General features: G+C 40.7%; 1 protein-coding gene across 3 annotated transcripts in view; it reads right to left on the bottom strand.

The window, feature by feature from the left end:
* The window catches only part of intu (inturned planar cell polarity protein), a 114,206-nt gene extending 94,339 nt beyond the window's left edge, over positions 1-19,867 (bottom strand). For all 3 annotated transcript variants that reach the window (XM_060851417.1, XM_060851418.1, XM_060851419.1), the window contains exon 1: positions 19,625-19,867. In XM_060851417.1, coding sequence (XP_060707400.1) covers positions 19,625-19,776 — 152 coding nt within the window. In that variant the 5' untranslated portion in view covers positions 19,777-19,867. The remainder of the gene's footprint in view (positions 1-19,624) is intronic.
* Positions 19,868-21,039: the final 1,172 nt, after the last annotated feature.

Genomic DNA, 21,039 nt, shown 5'->3' with positions numbered 1-21,039 from the left:
ATAAGGTGAGAGCAAAGTTTATTTTCAAGGCAGTTGCAGCTGAATTTATTGGGGCTCTTCAGAGTTCATGTTCTGGTTCATAATAGGTTGTATAATCGACCAATCTGTCTAAAACCATGAGAGGAGGAAAACAAACCGCTCAATCTGACCTTTAAAACAACTTTCCCTTAGCAACCATATGGCTAATCAACAAACACAATTGTTTAGAAAATCTATTTTTGAACAACAGCTTCACAATCAATATCAGTCAACAAATGTTATTTTGTCCTGTAGTTTGTTCTCCATCTAGAGTACCTCTAATTCACTTCCAATGTTGTCAGCAGTCACTCTGTCCAAGTTTTAAGCAGCTTGCAGACAAGACAACAGTAAAATCTTCATCATTCAAATGACATAAGGGATTTAATATTTAACTAGCACAGTTAACAGCTGCATCATTTCTTTCTTTCTTTGCCAACAGAAAGAGAAGAGTGTTAAATGCACTGGAACTAACCATTTGAAATTTAGAAAACATACAATTCAATTTTTGTACGCCTCTCCTTTTATTGCAGTTCCTACATTTAACAGCCCTCTTGGTCCAGCAAAGTACAATAGGATCAGTTCCACAAACCTGAGGGGCCATCTGGAACCAAGGAATGGAAATAATAGAGACAATATTGTGTGCAAGATATATACCCAAACTATAAATAATTCACAATTATGCCACATGTTGCAAGGATAGAAATCACTTTTGGCTTCCTTGAATACCTTGGCCTCTTCTGTTTTGGCTTAAAAACCCAAGCATCACTCCGAAAGCTAGTACTCCAATTAAACCTGTTGGACTATAACCTGGTATTGTGTGAAATGTTAACTTTGTACACCCCAGTCCAATACCAGCATTTCCAAATCATGACGATTCATCACTATTGTCACACAAATCGACAACTGATAGGAGACTCAAGAAACAGGTTTACAATTGTTAACTTTCACACATAGGTAAGGATAGCTAGTCTCATTATCATGAAGTGTGAAACCAACTCTGCAAGGTTAAAAGAAACCTCTAAACATTAAGCAAAATATGAAGTTAAGCTATCCAGTTGCCCCATTTCTTCATTCAAGTGTCTTACATTATTGTTTTACAATTACCCTCAGATTACTAAACATTGTCTGTATTTTCCCCAAGGACAGCTTTATTTTTCTGACAGTGTGGCTCCTCCACTAGCAGCTCACCTTTGAACATCTCAGATTTCCATTTTTGCTATTACTGACAATATGACTTAACTAACTATAAATGACTCAACCCCTTCAAATCGCTATCATAATTCAAAACTGGGGACAATCACTGATGATTGAATTATATTCAATACTATTCACAACACTTCAGATACTGAAGCAGTCCAAGTCAACATGTTACCAAGCCTAGAAAACAACCAGGTTTGAACTGACAAGTAACATCCACATCTCAAGTGTCAAGCAATGACAATCTACAACAAAACAGAATCAAACTATTGCTTTTTAACATATAATGGCATTACCATTACTGAATCCACTATTATCATCCTGTGGGTTCTGACAGGGCAGAAACTGAACTGAACCAGCCATATAAATACATGGCTATAAGAGCAGATGAGAGAGTAGGATTTCTATGGTAAGTAACTTACTTCCAGTCTCCCTAATGGCGAGCCACAACATATAGGGCACAAATCAGGAGTGTGGTGGGATAAACTCCACTTGTCTGGATGGATGTTGCAAAAGCAATCCTGAAAAAGCTTGGCACCATCTAGAACAAGGCAGCTCATTTAATCAGCATCCTATCCACTAACTTCAATATTCCATTCTTTCACCACTGACACAGAGTGGCAACAGTATGCACCATCTCCAAGATACAGTGAAATAACACACCAGGATTCTATAATAGGGCCTTCCAATCCAGAGATTTTTACAATCAAGGAAGACAAGATGGCATTGTATGGAAACACCACCATCTGCATGGCTTCCTTCCAAGTCACACACCATTGTGACTTGGAACTATATTATTGATCCTCCATTATCATGGAGTCAAAATCCTTAAATATCTTTCCTAACAGCTCTGCGGGTGACCCTATACCACACTGTCTGCAGCAATTTAAGGCAACAGCTGAACACCATTTTCTCCATCAATTAATGTTGGGTAATAAATGCTGACCTAACCAGAAATGCTCATATCCTCTTGTACAAATAAAGAAAAACATTCCTAGAAAGTGCCCACCACAGCACATAATGGCAAAGGCGTGTGTGTACCAATTACACAACACGCTGTAGGAACGCACCAAGCTTTCCTTGACAGCATTTTGCAAATTGGGTGATGTCTAACACCAGAGAACAAAGGCAAAGTAAGAGCATGGAAATAATACTATTTGCATGTTTGCCTCTAATTTACATGCTACCCAAACCTTAAACTGTATTCCCATTCTTTCATAGTCACGGAGCTAAAATATTGCAACTGTCTTCACACCAGCACTGTGGGTGCACTTACACCACATACACTGCAACTGTTCAAGCCAGCATCTTCCCGATGGCAATTAAGATTTTTTTTTAAAAAAGACAGATTCAGACTTCCAGTTATTAACAAAAGAATTGCACCACACAAATTTCATGTTTTAAACAAAATACGTATTACTAATTAAATGTGATATTTCATAAACACTTATTGCCTAAGACTGAGAATCGCAATGGTCGCTCCTCATATTACTTTTATTTTCACCCAAGAATTCTCCTCGTTTCCAGTGTGTCAAAGATTCTTTCACATTTGTTAAGACCAAATTAGGGTGTGCCACAGCTCTCAGGAATTCATTTTCAGTATTCCTATTTTTCAAAGGTATGAGATTTCTTGGGATCCTTCCACAAGCATCAGGTCAAGCAACCCTCTAAGGCTTTTAGAACACCCCCACTTCTGAGGACACTCTAGCTCAAGCATGGGCCTAACTGCTTTCCAGCTCAGTAACTCTAAAACTCAGATTGCTTCTGATAGTCATTTGTCTCCAGACTCAGCTACTTCCAAGAATCCACTGCTTGCAACTTTCGCTGCCCCCTTCCAAACTATTCCAGTTCCAGACATTAACTGCCTATGTCTGTGAAAACAAAAGAAACCTATCCCCATGGCAACATGCCCACACTATGATGTCCCAGATAGAGATTTAAAGTAATTACTATTATCTTCCAAACCATCTTTTTGTTTCTGGGAAATACATGAATAATTTATGAATACAACTGCAGACATCTATTTCCCACCAAGACTTAGAAAGCAGCCATTGTATAAATGTTTTCCCACATCTAAGTCTGACCTTATTAAATACACATAGGATACTCTGAATGCCAATCACTTTACGTCACTTCGCAGACCCCCCCACCCCCGCCACTCCCCCAAGCAAATATTTGATTATCTTATTTTGACAAAACTTCAATCCCCAAACTAAACAAAAGTTATATTCTTAACTAATTTCATGATTGAAATATTCTATTTTTAAAACAAAGGCTCACATCCTATGACTGAAAAGATTTTCAGCATTCTGATATCAATTGAAGCAAAGGCAAAGGCAATCAGTAATTTCAAATGGAAATTATATAGACACTTGAGGTAAATCCATGCAGGACTATGTGGTTGAAGCAGGAGAATGAAACTAATGGGCCTGTTCGATACAAAGTTGGCATGCTCTCAAGCGGCTGAATGGTCTCATACTATGCCATAATGATGCTGACTGTACAAGTTTCAACTGCCATAACTTTCTCTAGTTTGTCAGATGCTTATAAACCCCCAGTTGTATATGTTGCAAGAAAGCCCAGTTATCAAGAGCAGAAAAAAACAGGAGCAAATGCCCAGATCTTTTGTTTTGAAATCTGCTTTCATATGTCGATGTCTGTAATGCAGCCAATTCATGCAAAATATACTGACTTCAGTTGCTTTCTTCCAAATTCTGTACCATTGTTTCAGATATTCAAGACTTGTAAATTCCATCTCATAAACTACTATTACTATTTCAATTTGGAATCAGGAAGATCAGAATTTCCACTAATTAACCTGTTAAACCTGCTCCCTTAACCCATCAGCGATTTGTAGTTCCAATGTTTCAATGGGTTAGAGGAGTCACAAGAATTAGCTTTCAGTAACAAAAATTCACTGGGCTAACCCATTATAACATTACAAGAATGTATAATAGAAAATTGCATTAAAAGAATGGAGAAGTAACAAGCTTCATATCTGCAGTATTCCATTCAAAATTATTTCAAACAGATGTGGAGAAGACTTTTTAAAACCCTATGAACACTAATCTCCTGGAATTCAAATCAAAATAGTGCTTTGAGAAAAAAACAACAAAGGTCTTATAGTGAACAGAACTTCAGTTTGTGTTTTTCCAATTATAATCAAGCATTCATCTGCTGGCTGGTTCAATAGATACACAAAAGTAAACCACTATCTATTGTGCATATCCTAAATTTGCAGCATTTGATAGATGTATCCAATAGTTTTCTCTCATTCAACCTACCAAATCACCTTAAAAAAATTACATTTATCAAACTTGATTTCAATTTCATTATTCTGCATTAACATTAACTCTGTCCGTTCATATACAATTTTCCAAATACCAGTTACCACATCCTTATGAAAAGATTAAAGCATTATTCATATTACTCATTTCAGGAGAATGATTTGCTTGCCTTTTTGCTCTCTTCCCTCTTTTTTGAATAGCTGGGTTGCATCTGCATCTAATTTAATAGGATAATTATAAAATCTCAGGAATTTTGAAAGATCAAAATCAATGCAACAAATACGTCAGGTTTCATTTCTTCACTGTCATTGGATTAAACTCTTCCCACTCCCTTCTGAACAGCATTGTGGGTGCACCTGCACCACACGGACTACAGTGGTTCAAAGAAGCAGCTAGTCACCTTTTTACCAAACCATTATCTCCCAGACCATACAGAACCTCATCACCTCAGGAGATCTCCCACCTACAACTTCCAACCTCATAGTCGGGGAACGCCGCACTACCCGATTCTACCTCCTTCCCAAGATCCACGAGCCTGAACACCCTGGTCAACACTGTCTCAGCATGCTCCTGCCCCACCAAACTCATCTCACTGTCCCCCCTAGTCCAGGAACTCCCCACATACATTCGAGACATCACCCACACCCTCTACTTCCTCCGAGACTTCCATTTCCCCGGCTCCCAAAGCCTCATCTTCACCATGGATATCCAATCCCTCTACACCTCCATGCGTCAAGACCAGGGCCTCCAAGCCCTCCAGTTCTTCCTCTCCCGATGTCCCCAACAACACCCTTCCACTGACACGCTCATTTGTTTGGCTGAACTGGTCATCACCCTCAACAATTTCTCCTTTGAATCCTCCCACTTCCTCCAGACCAAAGGGTAGCCATGGACACCCATATGGGCCCCAACTATGCCTGTTGGCTACGCAGAGTAGTCCATCTTCCGTAGTTACACCAGCACCACTCCCCACTTCTTTCTCCGCTACATTGATGACTGCATTGGCGCCACCTCATGCTCCCGCGAGGAGGTTGAGCAGTTCAATTTCACCAACACATTCCACCCCGACCTTAAATTCACCTGGATCATCTTGGACACCTCCCTCCCATTCCTGGACCTCTCCATCTCCATTAATGATGACTGACTTGACACTGATATTTTTTTACAAACCCACCGACGCCCACAGCTACCTGGATTACACCTCTTCCCACCCTACCTCCTGCAAAAATGCGATCCCGTATTCCCAATTCCTCCGCCGTATCTGCTCCCAAGAGGACCAGTTCCAATACAGAACATACCAGATGGCCTCCCCTTCTTAAGAGACCGCAACTTCCCTTCCCACGTGGTTCAAGATGCCCTCCAATGCATCTTGTCCACATCCCGCATCTCCGTCCTCGAACCCCACCCCTCCAACCGTAACAAGGACAGTAGCCCCCTGGTGCTCACCTTCCACCCTACCAACCTTCGCATAAACCCCATCATCCGCCGACATTTCCGCCACCTCCAAACGGACCCCACCACCAGAAATATATTTCCCTCCCCACCCCTTTTCATTTTCTGCAAAGACCATTCCCTCCGTGACCACCTGGTCAGGTCCACGCCTCCCAACAACCCACCCTCCCATCCTGGCACCTTCCCCTGCCACCGCAGGAATTGCAAAACCTGCGGCCACACCTCCTCCCTCACCTCCATCCAAGGCCCCAAAAGGAGCCTTCCACATCCAATGTCATTTACTGTATCCGTTGCTCCCAATGCAGTTTCCTCTACATTGGGGAGACTGGACGCCTCCTTGCAGAGCGCTTTAGGGAATATCTCCGGGACACCCGCACCAATGGCACAACATTTCAACGCCCCCTCCCACTCTGCTGAGGACACGGAGGTCCTGGGCCGCCTCCATCGCCGCTCCCTCACCACCCGACGTCTAGAGGAAGAACGCCTCATCTTCCGACTCGGAACACTTCAATCAGGGCATCAATGCGGACTTCACCAATTTTCACATTTCCCTTCCCCCCCACCTTACCCCAGTTCCAACCTTCCAGCTCAGCACTGTCCCCATGACCTGTCATATCTGCCTATCTTCCTTTCCACTCCACCCTCCTCTCTGACTCATCACCTTCGTCCCCAACGCCATTTACCCATTGTATTCTTTGCTATTTTCTCCCCATCCCTATTCCCCTCTCATTGATCTCTCCAGCCTGCAGGCTCCCTGCCTGTATTTCTGATGAAGGGCTTTTGCCCAAAACATCGATTTTCCTGCTCCTTGGATTCTGCCTGACCTGCTGTGCTTTTCCAACACCATTCTAATCCAGACTCAGGTTTCCAGCATCTGCAGTCCTCATTTTTACCTTTTTTCCCCTAAGGCAATTCAGGATAGGAAATAAATGCTGGTGTAGTCAGTGATACACATATCCGCAAACAATTTTTTTAAAAAAGCAACTCCTTTTTAAAATGATACAACAATCTAGGGGTTTGTCAAATCTTAATCCTATTGATTTCTCAAGTTTTATCTCTTCACTAACACTAAACTGTTCATTCCTTCCTTCTCACTCCCCTCAGCTTCAGGAATACTTAGTGTTAAGGAAATGACAAATATTTTATTCACAACTATAAGTTTTCCTGCCATCCGTACTAAACCCATATTATTTACGTTAACATTTTCTAATATACCTGCTAATTATAGTTTGTGAAACATTTCTCTGGATAAATTGATTATACTTTTTCCATTAATTACAAGTGACTACACATGAAAAAAACCTCATTCGACGCCCTGAGCTTATGAAAGTCACTTCACAAACACAGAATTTCATTTTTAATCATGCCAAGTAGCAGGAGAAATAAATTAAAAAGGGGCTCACGAATCTGTCCAATGTATTCAATTTAAAAAAATGATTATTTTCAGAAAGGTCACCGTAGAGAAGGCAATGCAGTGACGAGGCAAAAGTGAAAAATGTACCAGAAAATGCAGGAATTATACATTAATAACTTGCTATTCATTCTTAGCATTTATGATCCATACATCTCTCCAATACTATCTACAAGGCATAAGTCAGGAATGTAACGGAATATGTAAACAAGAACAGAAAGTGGTAGAAAAACTCAGCAGGCCTGGCAGCATCCAGGGTGAGAGAAACAAAGTTAATGTTTCAAGTCTGATATGACTCTTCAGATTTCCAGCATACACAGGACTTTGCTTTTACCTTTGTCGTGAAATACTGCCCACCTACTGAATGAGTACAGCCTCTACAACATTCAATAAGTTGGACACTTTATTGGCATCTCCATTCACCACCTTCATAAAGCACACTGAAGCATTATGTAACATATACAAAATGTATTACAGTATCTGACCAAAACACCTTATAAACTAATGGCCAGAACACTGAGAAAGACAAGGGCAGCAGATGAGAATGCCACCACCTTCAAGTTCTACTTCAAGGTCACACACCAATAGACTTGGAGCTATAGTTCTTCTCTGTTACTGGGTCAAAGTCCCGGGCCTTCATTCCTAATAGCACAAGATTGTACCTCCACCCTAAGAACTTCAGCAGTTTAAGACAACAGCTCATTATCACCTTTAAGGGCAATTAGGGATAGGCAATAAATGCCAGATTAGTGACACCCACACCTTGAATGAATATAAAGAAAAGTGCAATTGATGTTTACATTCTCCTAAATAAATAGTTGTTTTTAAAGAGAAGCACTGTAAACACAGTGAACGATGCTTAGGGCATATATTGATCTGGAAAAAGCAGTTATTTTTGCAAACATAGTATGATGAAACAGGGCTAGGTCATGTATCACTTCGAGCCTGTTTTGTATCACAATTACTGGAATGCAGGAGTCTATTTGACCCATTGTGCCCTGGTCATCTCCCTGCAAAAAGCAAGTCTCCTAATCATATTCAGCTATACTATTCCTGAAATCCAGTACTCTTTCTAATTAGGTACCTCTTCAATTCCCTTTGACAAGCCATGATTGAATCAGCCTTTACCACTCACTCATGCAATGCATGCCAGGGCCTAACCATTTGCAATATAAAACAATAACTACTTCTCACGTCTTCCACAAATGACTTTAAGTCGGTCAAAAAAAAACTGTGGATGGTGCAAACCTGAAACAAAAACAGAAATTGCCAGAAAAGTTCAGGTCTGGCAGCATGGGTGCAGAGAAATCTGATCGAGTGACGCTGCCTCAGAAAATCTTAACTTGGTGTACTGATTATTGGCCAAGTTCTTCTTCCTCTATTCTGTTAAATCTGGAGACTGGATCAGGCCAGGTAAGGGTGGAATGGGCCTACCGGGTTGCAATACGCGGGCCCGGCTCGAACCAGCGCACCTGCCCGGTCCTGTTTCGACTGCAGAGCTATAAGGAGAGGCAGATACTCCAAGAAGCCTCTAGAAATCTTGGAAAAGATCCCCAAGCTATGATCTATAAAGGATCCAAGATCATGTAATTCCAGGACTTTTCCCCAGCTCTGGTACGAAAGAGGAAGGCATTCGATGAGGTGAAGAAGTGTTTAAGGGACTTAAATATTCAGTACTCCTTACGCTACCCAGTGACGTTATGCTTTAACCATGAAGGATCCGTGTATAACTTCGGATCGCTGGAAAAGGCTAAGGAATTTTTGGACTCTCTTAGATAAATTGTAAGAGATAATGGATGTTGGTTTGCCTTCCCCCCCACTCTGGTTTATATTCCCCCCTTTTTTTTAAACCTTACTGTTTACTGTTTAATATTATCTTGGGGGATGGGGAGAGGGATTTATTTATTTGTTCTCTACTTAACGATTTTCTCCCCCACTCTTACCTTATTTTATTTTACCTGTCTTTAGGAGCAGGGTTGTTTTCCTTTGTTATTTTGTATTATTATATTTAATTATTACTTGTTGAGGTTGTAATTTTATAGTTATATATGTTTCTACATGGTATTAACATTACCAAATATATCCAAGTGTTGGTGTGGGTAGGGGGGAGGGGTAGAGTGCACGCTGTTAACTCTAGCTCTGTAGTATATTTGAATTTTCTTCATCCTATTGAGGAGCGCCTGGGTCAGGGGTGGGGCACTGGTTGGGAGAGGATACGATGGACCTTTGGAAAGAAAGTGATACTCCCTGGGAACAAGGGGGAAAATCTCCATTTAAATACGTTTTTTTTATTTAGAAATAGTTTTTTATTATACTGTTGTGTGTATTAGAGAGCTTTTATTTTTGTGAATGTTATATGGTCTATGCTCAGAATGTTCTGGATAGGGTTTCCACTCCCAAGGGGTCTCGGATTTGCCCGGACGATTATGGTTGATCAGTCGGTTAAGTGGTGCAACTGGAATGTGAAGGGAAGTAATTCACCAGTCAAAATGAAGAAAATATTATCAAATCTCAAGAAAGAAAGGGTTGATATAGCTCTCCTACAGGAGACACATTTGTTGGATAAAGAACACTTGAAATTACGACATGGTGGATTTGATCAGGCCTTTTTTTCTTTTAGCTCAAAAAGCAGGGGAGTTGTAATTCTTATTCGGAAGAATTTCACTTTCAAAATCCTAAATCAGATAAAAAACAAATCTGGACGATATATTCTGATTAAAGCCCTTATAAATAGAGAGGAATATGGGATTTTAAATTTGTACTACCCCCCGGCACATCCTTTTAAATTTATAACGGAAGCCTTCTCAAACTTGATGGCTCTCGGTGCCCTCATACAATTATAGGGGGTGACTTTAATTGGATTATGGATCCGGAAATAGATAGGATTCCCAAGAGTACTGCAGGAGTATCTCCCAGATCTAGACAATTGATGGATTTGATCAAAGAATTAGGATAAGTAGATGTATGGAGATGTCTTCATCCACAAGGCAGAGATTTTTCTTTTTACTCCAATCCACATAAATGTCATACCCGAATTGATATGTATTTTGCCCCCTCGATTTTTAAAAATTCCATATCATCCTGTAAAATAGGTAGTATAGCAATTTCCGATCACTCTGCTGTATATATGGAAATCAAGACGAGGAACAGTGGGACATCCCCTTGGCATTGGCGTATGGACCCCTTCCTGATGAAAGATAGTAAATTTGTAAAGTACTTTCTCAAGAATTTAAAACCTTTTTAGAAATTAATTTAGATACGGCTAGCAACCCATCAATGATATGGGAGACCATCAAAGCTTACACGCGAGGTTTGATCATCTCAAACTCAGCGACCCAGAAAAAATTAAAGGGAGAACAACAGCATCTGCTCGAAGCTCGCTTAAAAGCAACTGAAACAGCATACGCTGATAGGCCCTTAGGACAGCTCTAAACACCACGCTTACCCAAATGGCTTAGAGGGAAATATTACTTGCAAAACAAAGGTTATATGAATTTGGCGCAAACCTGGTAGATACTTAGCATTTCTTTCAAAGATAAAAAAGACCCCTCAAACTATCACGTCTATCAAGGAAAGTACGGATATTTTGACTCATGATAATAAAAGGACTAACGCAACTTTTAGCAAATTTTATCCTGATTTATATGAATTGCAGGATTGTGAAGACTGGACTAGGAGGATGCAATCATTTTTAAAAAATGTGACCTTTCCGGACCTAACTCCGGAACAGGTATCGGTCTTAAATGCTCCCCTAACAGTCCAAGAAATACTTGACGCAATCAGGCAACTTCAGAGCGGTAAGGCATCTGGCTCAGATGGCTTTCAAGCTGAATTCTATAAAGAATTTACAGGAATATTGGCTGGTCCACTTATGGACATGTATAACTATGCATATAGTCAGGGCTGTCTCCCGCCTTCGCTGAAAGAGGCAAATATCTCTTATCCTTAAAAAAAGGAAAGGACCCAGAAGATTGTGGGTCATACAGACCAATATCCTTGCTAAATGTATATTTTAAAATCCTTTCTAAAATGTTAGCATTAAGGCTAGAAAGGGTATTGCCACATATCATAAAGGAGGATCAGACAGGTTTATTAAGGGCCGTACACCATCCAATAATATTAGAAGGGTTTTGAATTTGATTCAAGCCTGCCATCAGGGAAAGATACCAGGAGTAGTAGTCTCATTAGACACGGAAAAGGCATTCGATAAGGTTTAATGGTCATATTTGTTTTACACATTGGAAAGGTTTGGCGTTGGAAAAGTGTTTACCAAATGGGTCTCAACATTGTACAGTGATCTCAAAGCAGTTGTGGTTACCAATGGATTAGGTTCGGATAGCTTCAGTGTGGATAGGGGCTGTCGTCAGGGATGTCCTCCCTCGCCATTGTTATTTACACTAATAATTGAACCACTAGCAGAAGCTTTATGGGCTGATCCTAATATAATGGCCCCGAGGATTGGTACAGGTAAACATAAAATTACCCTTTATGCAGATGATATTCTTCTATTCCTCAGTAATCCTCTGATGTCCGTGCCTCGATTAATCCAAGTTATTAATACATTTAGTGCATTCTTAGGCTATAAAATTAATTTCTCAAAATCGGAGTCTGCGCCAATGGGTGGCCTTCTATGATACCCCACTTAGTGGATGGATCCCAATTTCCCTTTTGGTGGTCCCTGGAGGGTTTCTTATATTTAGGCATTTTTATTGCCCCAGCATTTGGTCAGTTATACAAGGCTAACTTTGTGCATTTACTGGAAAGGATATGGCAGGACCTCCAGCGATGGGGAGACCTTCCAATTTCCTGGCTGGGTAGAATAGCACTAATTAAAATGAATGTCCTGCCCAGTCTCATATATCCTATGAGAATGCTTCCGGTGATGCTGCTGAGGCTGGCACTACATAAATTATGTGGCTGGTTGGGTTCCTTTGAGGAGACAGTGAGGTCTGAGATGCTGGAGATCAGAACTGAAAATGTGTTGCTGGAAAAGCGCAGCAGATCAGGCAGCATCCAAGGAACAGGAAATTTGACATTTCGGACATAAGCCCTTCTTCAGGAAAGGGCTTATGCCCGAAACGTCGAATTTCCTGTTCCTTGGATGTTGCCTGACCTGCTGCGCTTTTCCAGCAACACATTTTCAGTTGTTGGGTTCCTTTATCTGGAATCATAGACGGCTCCTCATTAAGCTGAAGAAGCTACAGCTTCCACAGGCAAGGTAAGGATTGGACTTACCTGATAGTTCCTAAAATCTGGGAAGTTCCCTATTAAGTTACATAGCTGATTGCGGGTCAGACAAGACCCAATCAATCTGGCTGGACATCGAGGCTTCTCAAGTAAAATGCCCACTTATTAGCCTTTTATTTTCAGACAAGAGGAAAATCATTACGGATCACTGTAAAAACCCTATAATACTAAACACAATTAAAGCTTGGAATATAATGCTGCAAAATGAGGGCAACTCACATAAAACATCCCCCTATGCTCCGATAGTGGGAGCATGCGGATTTCAACAGGGATTTACAGATGCCACTTTCAAACTCTGGAGATCCAGGGGTATCTCATGTCTAGGGGACCTATTTAAAGAAGGGGTCCTGATGTCTTTTGAACAGCTGCGTCAGAAATTCGGATTACCTAATGGAGACCTCTTTCAATACTTCCAAATTCAAGATTATTTACAGAAGAAGACTACGTTATTTGATAGTCTTTATGAATCAGATAGAGAATGTAGAGTGCTACGGCCAATAGAGGTATCTTCCATCAGCACTATTTATCATTTACTACATGAAGTAGTTTCGGGAGATTTGGATAATCTGCTTAAAACATGGGATCTCTATAGAAATGTGGAATGACATTTAGGAAACCGCCAGAAGAATCACCATCTGCAACAGAACTCAGGCTATTCAGCTGAAGATACTTCATAGGGCCCATATAGCACCGGATCGATTGGCAAAATTTAAGGCAGCAGCATCTCCAATGTGTTCCAAATGTAAAACAGAGGTGGGCACTCTTGTACATTGCCTATGGACCTGTCATAAGATCCGTAGATATTGGACTAAAGTAGCAAGTACCCTGACAGAAATTTTAGGAACGAAAATTAAAGTGGACCCTGTATCTCTCCTTTTGGGCTTTTCGAACTTACCCTCCCTGGATATGCACGGGAAGAGATTATTTTCTATTCTCTCTTTCTGTGCAAGGAAAAATATTTTGGTAAACTGGGTGGCTGAGGGCCCCCCGGACTTTCAAATTAGCACGGATTAATCATGGAATGTATTCCCCTTGACTTCCTTACAAATATGGTGCACCGAAAGACCGAATTATTTCATAAAATATGGCAGCCCTTCTTGAATAATATAAATACAGATATTTCGGCTATCCTAACAAGGGCTTTTATTTAATTGAGATTGCGAACCTGGCTGGTCCGGCGCCCCTTGGGAGAGAAATCCCGCACGAATATGGGTTTTGTTACATTTGATGTTAACACATTCCGAGCATGTATCTCACTATCCAATTTCTGTGTTATCCGTTGTTTTTTTTTTCTCTTATTTGAATAATGTTAGAGACTTAATTTACCTCTGATTAGTTGTAGGTTAGATTAGTAGTTAGTTGAGTTTTGTTTTTTTCTCCTCTCGGTATTTTTCTTTTGTTAAATTTTGGTTATTATATATTTAAGATTTAATTGTTTATCAATGTTTGTACTTGAGAGTTTTGTTTATTTTTGTAAACTTGTAAAAATGTTAAATTTCCAATAAAAATATCTATAAAAAAAGTTTGGATAGTCTGTTGGGTTTTTGGATAGGGTAGGTTTTTCGGTATTCTGTTTTCTGTTCTTTGCGTTTCAATCAGCAATCTTGTAAATAAACTCTGTTTTGTTTAAAACTAAGTGGTTTGACCACCTGATTCCCTCCTGGAGTACACACTTTACACCTGCTTAAAACAACTAGCAAAGTTAGGGTCTGGGGTACTGTCTTGAAATGTTTTGAGGGGTTTGGCTTGGTCCATAACATTTTGTTTAGTTATCATGGCATCAATTTATAAACAGTAGAATGCCTTACCTCACCACATTCTCAACCACCATTTCTCCTACTCCCTGGTGACAAGCGTACTTTTATTTTGTATTGCATCTATTGTTCTTCCTAACAAAATGGATCATTTCACACTTTGCTGAATTAACTTTCATCTGCCAAATGCCATTTCACCATATTATGTCCTACTGAAGTCTATCAATATTCTCCATACAGTTTGAAGTACTCCCATGTATTTAGTAAAAGGAAACACATACATTTATTATCCTTGCAAAGGAACTCAAAGCTACCATTCATCGCCTCAAGTGATAATTAATTTTTAAACCAGACAGATAGAAGTTAACTCAGTAAAGTAAATGGTTCAACAATGGACAAGATCATATGACCAAACTACCTCTACATTTTAAAGAGTTTCATTAAAAATATCAGAACTCTTAAATCAATCTATTCCACCCACCAGAACTGCAACCTCCTCGAAAACTGGTTTCCAGGAAGATTCCTATATTTGCATGAAAAGCAAACCACGACAAACATCACTGACTTTGAAGAAATTCTGCAGCTTTTGCCTTCAACTATCTAGGTTCATCTGAACTTTTCATCTTTAGCGAAGGCACCATCGCTGAACTTCAATTTCACATAAATTGACAATTACACTTTTGGTTTTAATATACAATGGAAAACTTCTCTAACATCTTGTGTATTTATCTGAGGTGGACTAAGGACCTCTCAGGGCTTGAATGTGTGAATAAATAATACTTAGAGTTGGTACTATAGTTGCGTTACAGCCAACATGTTTTTAAAAATTCGCACTATAGAAACAGCGTCCCCAATTCATCAATCACATTATAGTGAATCTGTGTTCATGAATCTTGCATTATAACAGAATGGCCTGTTGTTGCTTATGAAGGAATTTCTCTGTACAGATTTCAGCAAAGTGTTCAACAAGATTCCAGTTAGTAGACTGGTTAGGATTAGATAATATGGGATTAAGGGGAAGCTAGCCAATTGGTTACAAAATTGGCTTTAAGGTAGGTGGTTGTTGAGGGTTACTTTTCAGATTTGTGTCTGTGACCAGCAGTGTGCCATTAGGATTGCTGCTGGGTCCACTGCCTTTCATCACATCTGTAAATTATTTGGATCTGAATATAGGAGGTATGGTTAGCAAGTTTGCTAACCAATGACACCAAAATAGTTGGTGTAGTGGACAGTGAAGATTATCTGAGAGTACAACGAGACTTGATAAGATGGGTCAATGGTGTAGGAGTTGCAGATGGAAGTTAATTTACATAAATGTGAGGTGTTGCTTTTGGTAAGGCAAATCAGGGTACAATTAATGGTAGGACCCTGAGGAGTATTGTTCAACAAAGAGACCCAAGGGTGCAGGGGCATAGTTCCTCAAACTTTGAGTCACAGCTAGACAGTGCTTAATAAGTTTGGCATGCTTGCCTTCATTGATCAGGACACTGAGTATAAGAGTTGGGATGTCACGTTGTGGTTGTACAGGTCATTGGTAAGGCCACGTTTGAAAACTGCATACAATTCTGGTTGCCCTTCTATAGGAAGGATGTTGTTAAATTTGAGAGGGTGCAGAAAAGATTTTCTGTTTGAGCTATAGGGAGGGGCTAAATAGGCTGGGACTTTTTTCCCTGGAACACTGAAGGCTGGGGGGTGATATTAAAGAAGTTTATAGAATCATGAGGGGCACGGATAAGGTGAATAGCTAAGGTATTTCGCTAGGATGAAGGGCACCCAAAACTAGAGGACATAGGTTTTAAAGAATGGAGGGGTAACTTATCGTGGGGAGGCAGGTGTATGTATGGAATGAGTTGCCAAAGGCAATTGTGGAGGAAGGTACAATTACAACATTGAAAAGGCATCTGGATGGTATGAGAGTAGGAAAGGTTTAGTGGGATATAGGCCAAGTGCTGGCCAATGGAACTAGGTCAGATTGAGATGTCTGGTCAGTGCGGATGAGTTAGACCAAAGGGTCTGTTTCCATGCTGTATGACTCTATGACTTCAAATACCTTCTGGAAGTCAATAGACATTCCTCTGACCATTACTTTAAACACCTGCCCTTTAAAAATCAATACTGATTCCCCCAGCTCAAATTTTCAAAATGTTCAGGCATTTGATTTATTTATTGTCATATGTATTTTGTTACAAAATAGTGAAAAGTGTACAGTGTCGCCACTCTCTGGTGCCATCTTTAAACAAAGAAAAATAAACCAAAACATAGAATATAAAGGCAGAAAAATAAAGAAACAGTGTTCAACTTTAAAGTGCTTCTTGTTAAGTGCTCCACCATGGGATTAGTGGCCAGACATGGGTCCCTTTCACTGTACCACTGCCACTGGAATGAAAGTCATCACTTGCCACCATCTCGTCTCTCAACCTATGCCCTTGCCACTATGAGTCCTCACTGGACTATGCCAATGCAGACACCACCGACACCTCCAGGTACCATACAAGCCCAAACTTGAGTCTACCGCCATGAGTCCACTTCAGATGCATCTCAGCGATGCAGCCACTGCTGATACAGCCTGGTTTCATACTGGGCACAAACTTGCCTCCATAACTCTGCAGTGGATGTAGATGCCACGGGAACCCAAATTCGCCTCCGTCGCAGTAGCTACTAGTTGATTGGAACGGCCTTGTCGATGCAGTAGCTACTAGGAACCTAAATTTGCCTCTGATGCCGCCACAATGTGTCTATGCTGGGCCCACTCAAGTCTGTGTGAGGCAATCTCCATGACCGAACTCTTCAACAAGAGGGAAAGAAACGAGAAAGAAAGAGCAGACAGTGGATGAGTCCCGGGCTCAGAAGCCCTATTCCACTGCCATTTATTCTTGATTACACTCCTGACATTTCCTGACAACATATGCCAGGCAATGCCCCTAGATTTTCCTGGTCACTCTTCGCAGCAGAACGACACTTGCAACTTCACAATGTGAGAGAGACATTTCCTAAGAGAACATTTTGTAAGATTGTAGTTAGCTAAGAATATCGTAGTATCCAAATACTTTGAGAAGCACGGAACAGAAACACCCTGACATCGGTGATCTGTCATTCTTTGGTCTCATTTTCATTAATGACTTTCCTTGTATTCATTTTGTTGAACACCTTGCCCTTGATTCAACTTGACCAAAACAGACCAAGATCTTGAGTAGTCTTGAAACAGTAGATGTGGAAAGGACAAATAGCACATATTCCCACCTTCGCTCCAAATTTGGAGCGGAGTCCACCAAAAACAGCTTTTGCCTATCTCCTTCTCTTTGACAATGCCAGGTGAGGGAAAAGGACATCATATATTTATGCCAAGAATGTTTCTCTGTCTTTCTTCAGTATTTTGGCTTGATTTCCAAGATACAAGAACCTCAAAATTCACCTTCCAATAAAAATTAACAGCCTAATTGTTCTTGATGAGCGCCATTCTGTGTGTCGGGTAGGCTTTTGCACATCCAGGCATAGATAGACTTGACTGTACTGAAGAGTTCCCACAAGTCAATGCTGTCAGCAAGTTTCTGAATTTCCTGGTCTCTCCGCCCACTACCCAATTTTTGTTGTAACTGTCTTCATTTGTATGTAGATTAGTTTCTTTTCCTTCAGGTTTTAGTGGTGATCCCAGATCAGAAATACCTTTCACTTACAATTTAGTATTCTACAAATCACTTGCTCTGGTCATTCTTGTCAAACCAGTTTTTGTATTTCTGGCACAGAAACCTAGAGGCTTCTCACAAGTTCTGCTTACAATAAATTTTACATCAGATAAAGTGCTGTGGACATTCTGTGGTTTCTGTTCATTGAGTATCACTGGTATAAACTGATTCAATATCTCAAGTTCAACATCACAATATTACTTTCTGTTGATCTTCTGTCATTTTACCCCTCAACAAATTCACTCACTTTACTCCATACAATTTGGGTTTCATCCCTTACCCAAATCTAAAATCTTAGCTATGATTCTGAAAGCAAGAAAGAGAGATATTAATCTTGATAATGAGCAACTGATGAACGTGCATCCACTGTTCGGCTATTAACTAAACCTGACCCTTTACGTGGGCGGCACGGTGGCACAGTGGTTAGCACTGCTGCCTCACAGCGCCTGAAGACCCGGGTTCAATTCCCGACTCAGGCGACTGACTGTGTGGAGCACGTTCTCCCCGTGTCTGCGTGGGTTTCCTCCGGGTGCTCCGGTTTCCTCCCACAGTCCAAAGATGTGCGGGTCAGGTGAATTGGCCGTGCTAAATTGCCCGTAGTGTTAGGTAAGGGGTAATGTAGGGGTATGGGTGGGTTTCGCTTCGGCGGGTCGGTGTGGACTTGTTGGGCCGAAGGGCCTGTTTCCACACTAAGTCTAATCTAAAAAATTTACCTACTAAATCTAGCAGCACAAGAGACTATTTAATATGACTGAGAAATTAAACTCCAAGAACCCATTTTTACCAGACTAATGGTTAGTGGTCAAATTGTCCAGCAAATTGTGTAACTGTGCATTGCAGACTGACTACAAATTTCTAAAAACTCTGCACTTTCAAGCTCGGACATTCCCTGCGTCGTTAAGCCTCCGCCAAAGCTTTATATTTTGTGGAAACAGGAACTCGCTAACAACTTCTATTTGGCAATCCCGTGATTAGATTACCAACATAAACAAATATTTTACTAGGACGCAAGATTTACCAGAAGACACTCACTATACCACGATATCCATTACAAACATCATTCGCATGGTGCTTCTACATTTTTACATAAGATATTACCAGTGAAATCAGCGAATATAAATTGCGATGTCCGGTAATGCTGTAATCTAGCAAAATCACTGGCCAAATATTTATCATAGTTATGTCAGAGCTACTTAACTTTGCGTAAAGTTAAAAATCTCACAACACCAGGTTATAGTCCAACAATCACCTGATGAAGGAGCGACACTCCGAAAGCTAGTGCTTCCACTTAAACCTGTTGGACTATAACCTGGTGTTGTGTGATTTTTAACTTTGTACACTCCAGTCCAACTCCGGCATCTCCAAATCATGACTTTGTGTAGCTATAGATTGCAGCAATGCAATTGCAAGTGACAGAACTATATTAGGAACGTGCACGGTGTCCGCCGAAGTTTGTGAAAAGACCCTGGTCAGTCTCCACCTCAGACAGCAGCCTATCTTCCCGAATGCTGACAGTATTGTCACGCTCCGGCTGACGTGCAGCCAGCTACCGCCATGCTTCAACTTTGAACTTACAGCGAGGAGCACGAGTCCGTGTCGGTGGTGAGCTCAGCGGACGACGTCGACTCCGCGTCGCCCTCACTTTCCGGCCTCGCATCCTCCAGGGCACCAGGCGTCTCGTAACTCCGCTCCCCGGTGCCACCGACACCCGTGATTCGGGAAGACATCCCGTCACTTTGACGGTAACTCTGCCGTTCTCCGGCAGACCGTCGGTAAAGGCACTTCCCTCAGCCCGCCGCCATGTTGTGAAACATCCGGGTTTTCAGGCCCGTCACGTGTCCGGCAGTCTCCTGCCGTGATTGGCTGCAGCTCCGTAGCCATAGAAACGGGAGAAGCTGTTAAAGCGGAGTAAACCCTCGAATCATTCAGCAGAGAAATAGGACCTTCTGCCCAATATTGTGTTGAATCGATTAGTTTTAACCACTGAAAACTTATGCTATTACTCTTAGCCGTGAGCACGGAAAACGTTCATCAAAACTCAAACAGAGGTCAGCTTTTCTAAAATCTTTGACACAGGCATGGTCCAAACCCCTGATACTCACCTCAGACAACAGTGCGCCTCAACATAAAACACGGTAGGATTTTTATTCAGAAACGTCTGAGATATCTCAGACATTACTACACCTCAAGGCCTTTATTTATTTAAACAAACAATTAAGTATTGACGGGAGACTATTTGGTACTGGACGAACGCCAACCTGTGCGGTGTATCTTAAGGCTTGAACAGATTCAGTTACAAAGTTGAGCAGAAGTATTATGTGGATTATTTTGCTGACTCCAAAATCACATTGGAATTTAGTCTGCATTTACACTGTTATCTTTGGGCCAGCAGGGATATAAATCCCCTCTGATTAACATTACATGTGGTTGCAATATTAGACATCTTTAGGGTATGTAGACAGCATTGTAACCTGGTGAATAGACTTGCTATTTAGGATACCGATTTAGAGGATACTGATGTACACATGATATCAATGTAGTTAATGACATCATATTAGCACCAAAAAGTGCCCTGGATATATACGAATTCTGTCTCCATTCATATCTATTTACAATAATATCACTGGAAATTTGCAGTCGTATCCATAAAATACACTCAATTTTCATATGTTTTATGGCACACTTTTGTTTCAACTTGCTGACATTTTGCATTTTTATACTGTATGTACACTTATCATAGATTCCCCACAAAGTAGAAAGAGGCCATTTGACCCATCAAGTTTGCATTAACTTCTCAGCAGCATCCCATCCTATCCCCATATATTTTGTTACATTTATGCATAAATATCTAGATTACATTTTTGTCATTTCAAGTTCCACATGTTCTCAAAAATTCTTTGTGGCACTTTCATGACATATGATCCACAGCCATGTAGTTATGGTAATTGCTTAAGGGTGCAAATTAATGACCTTAAATTTAATTATGGAAA

This window comes from Hemiscyllium ocellatum, chromosome 36, assembly GCF_020745735.1.
Source record: "Hemiscyllium ocellatum isolate sHemOce1 chromosome 36, sHemOce1.pat.X.cur, whole genome shotgun sequence".
NCBI lineage: Eukaryota > Metazoa > Chordata > Chondrichthyes > Orectolobiformes > Hemiscylliidae > Hemiscyllium > Hemiscyllium ocellatum.
This window is presented reverse-complemented; position numbering and strand designations above follow the sequence as displayed.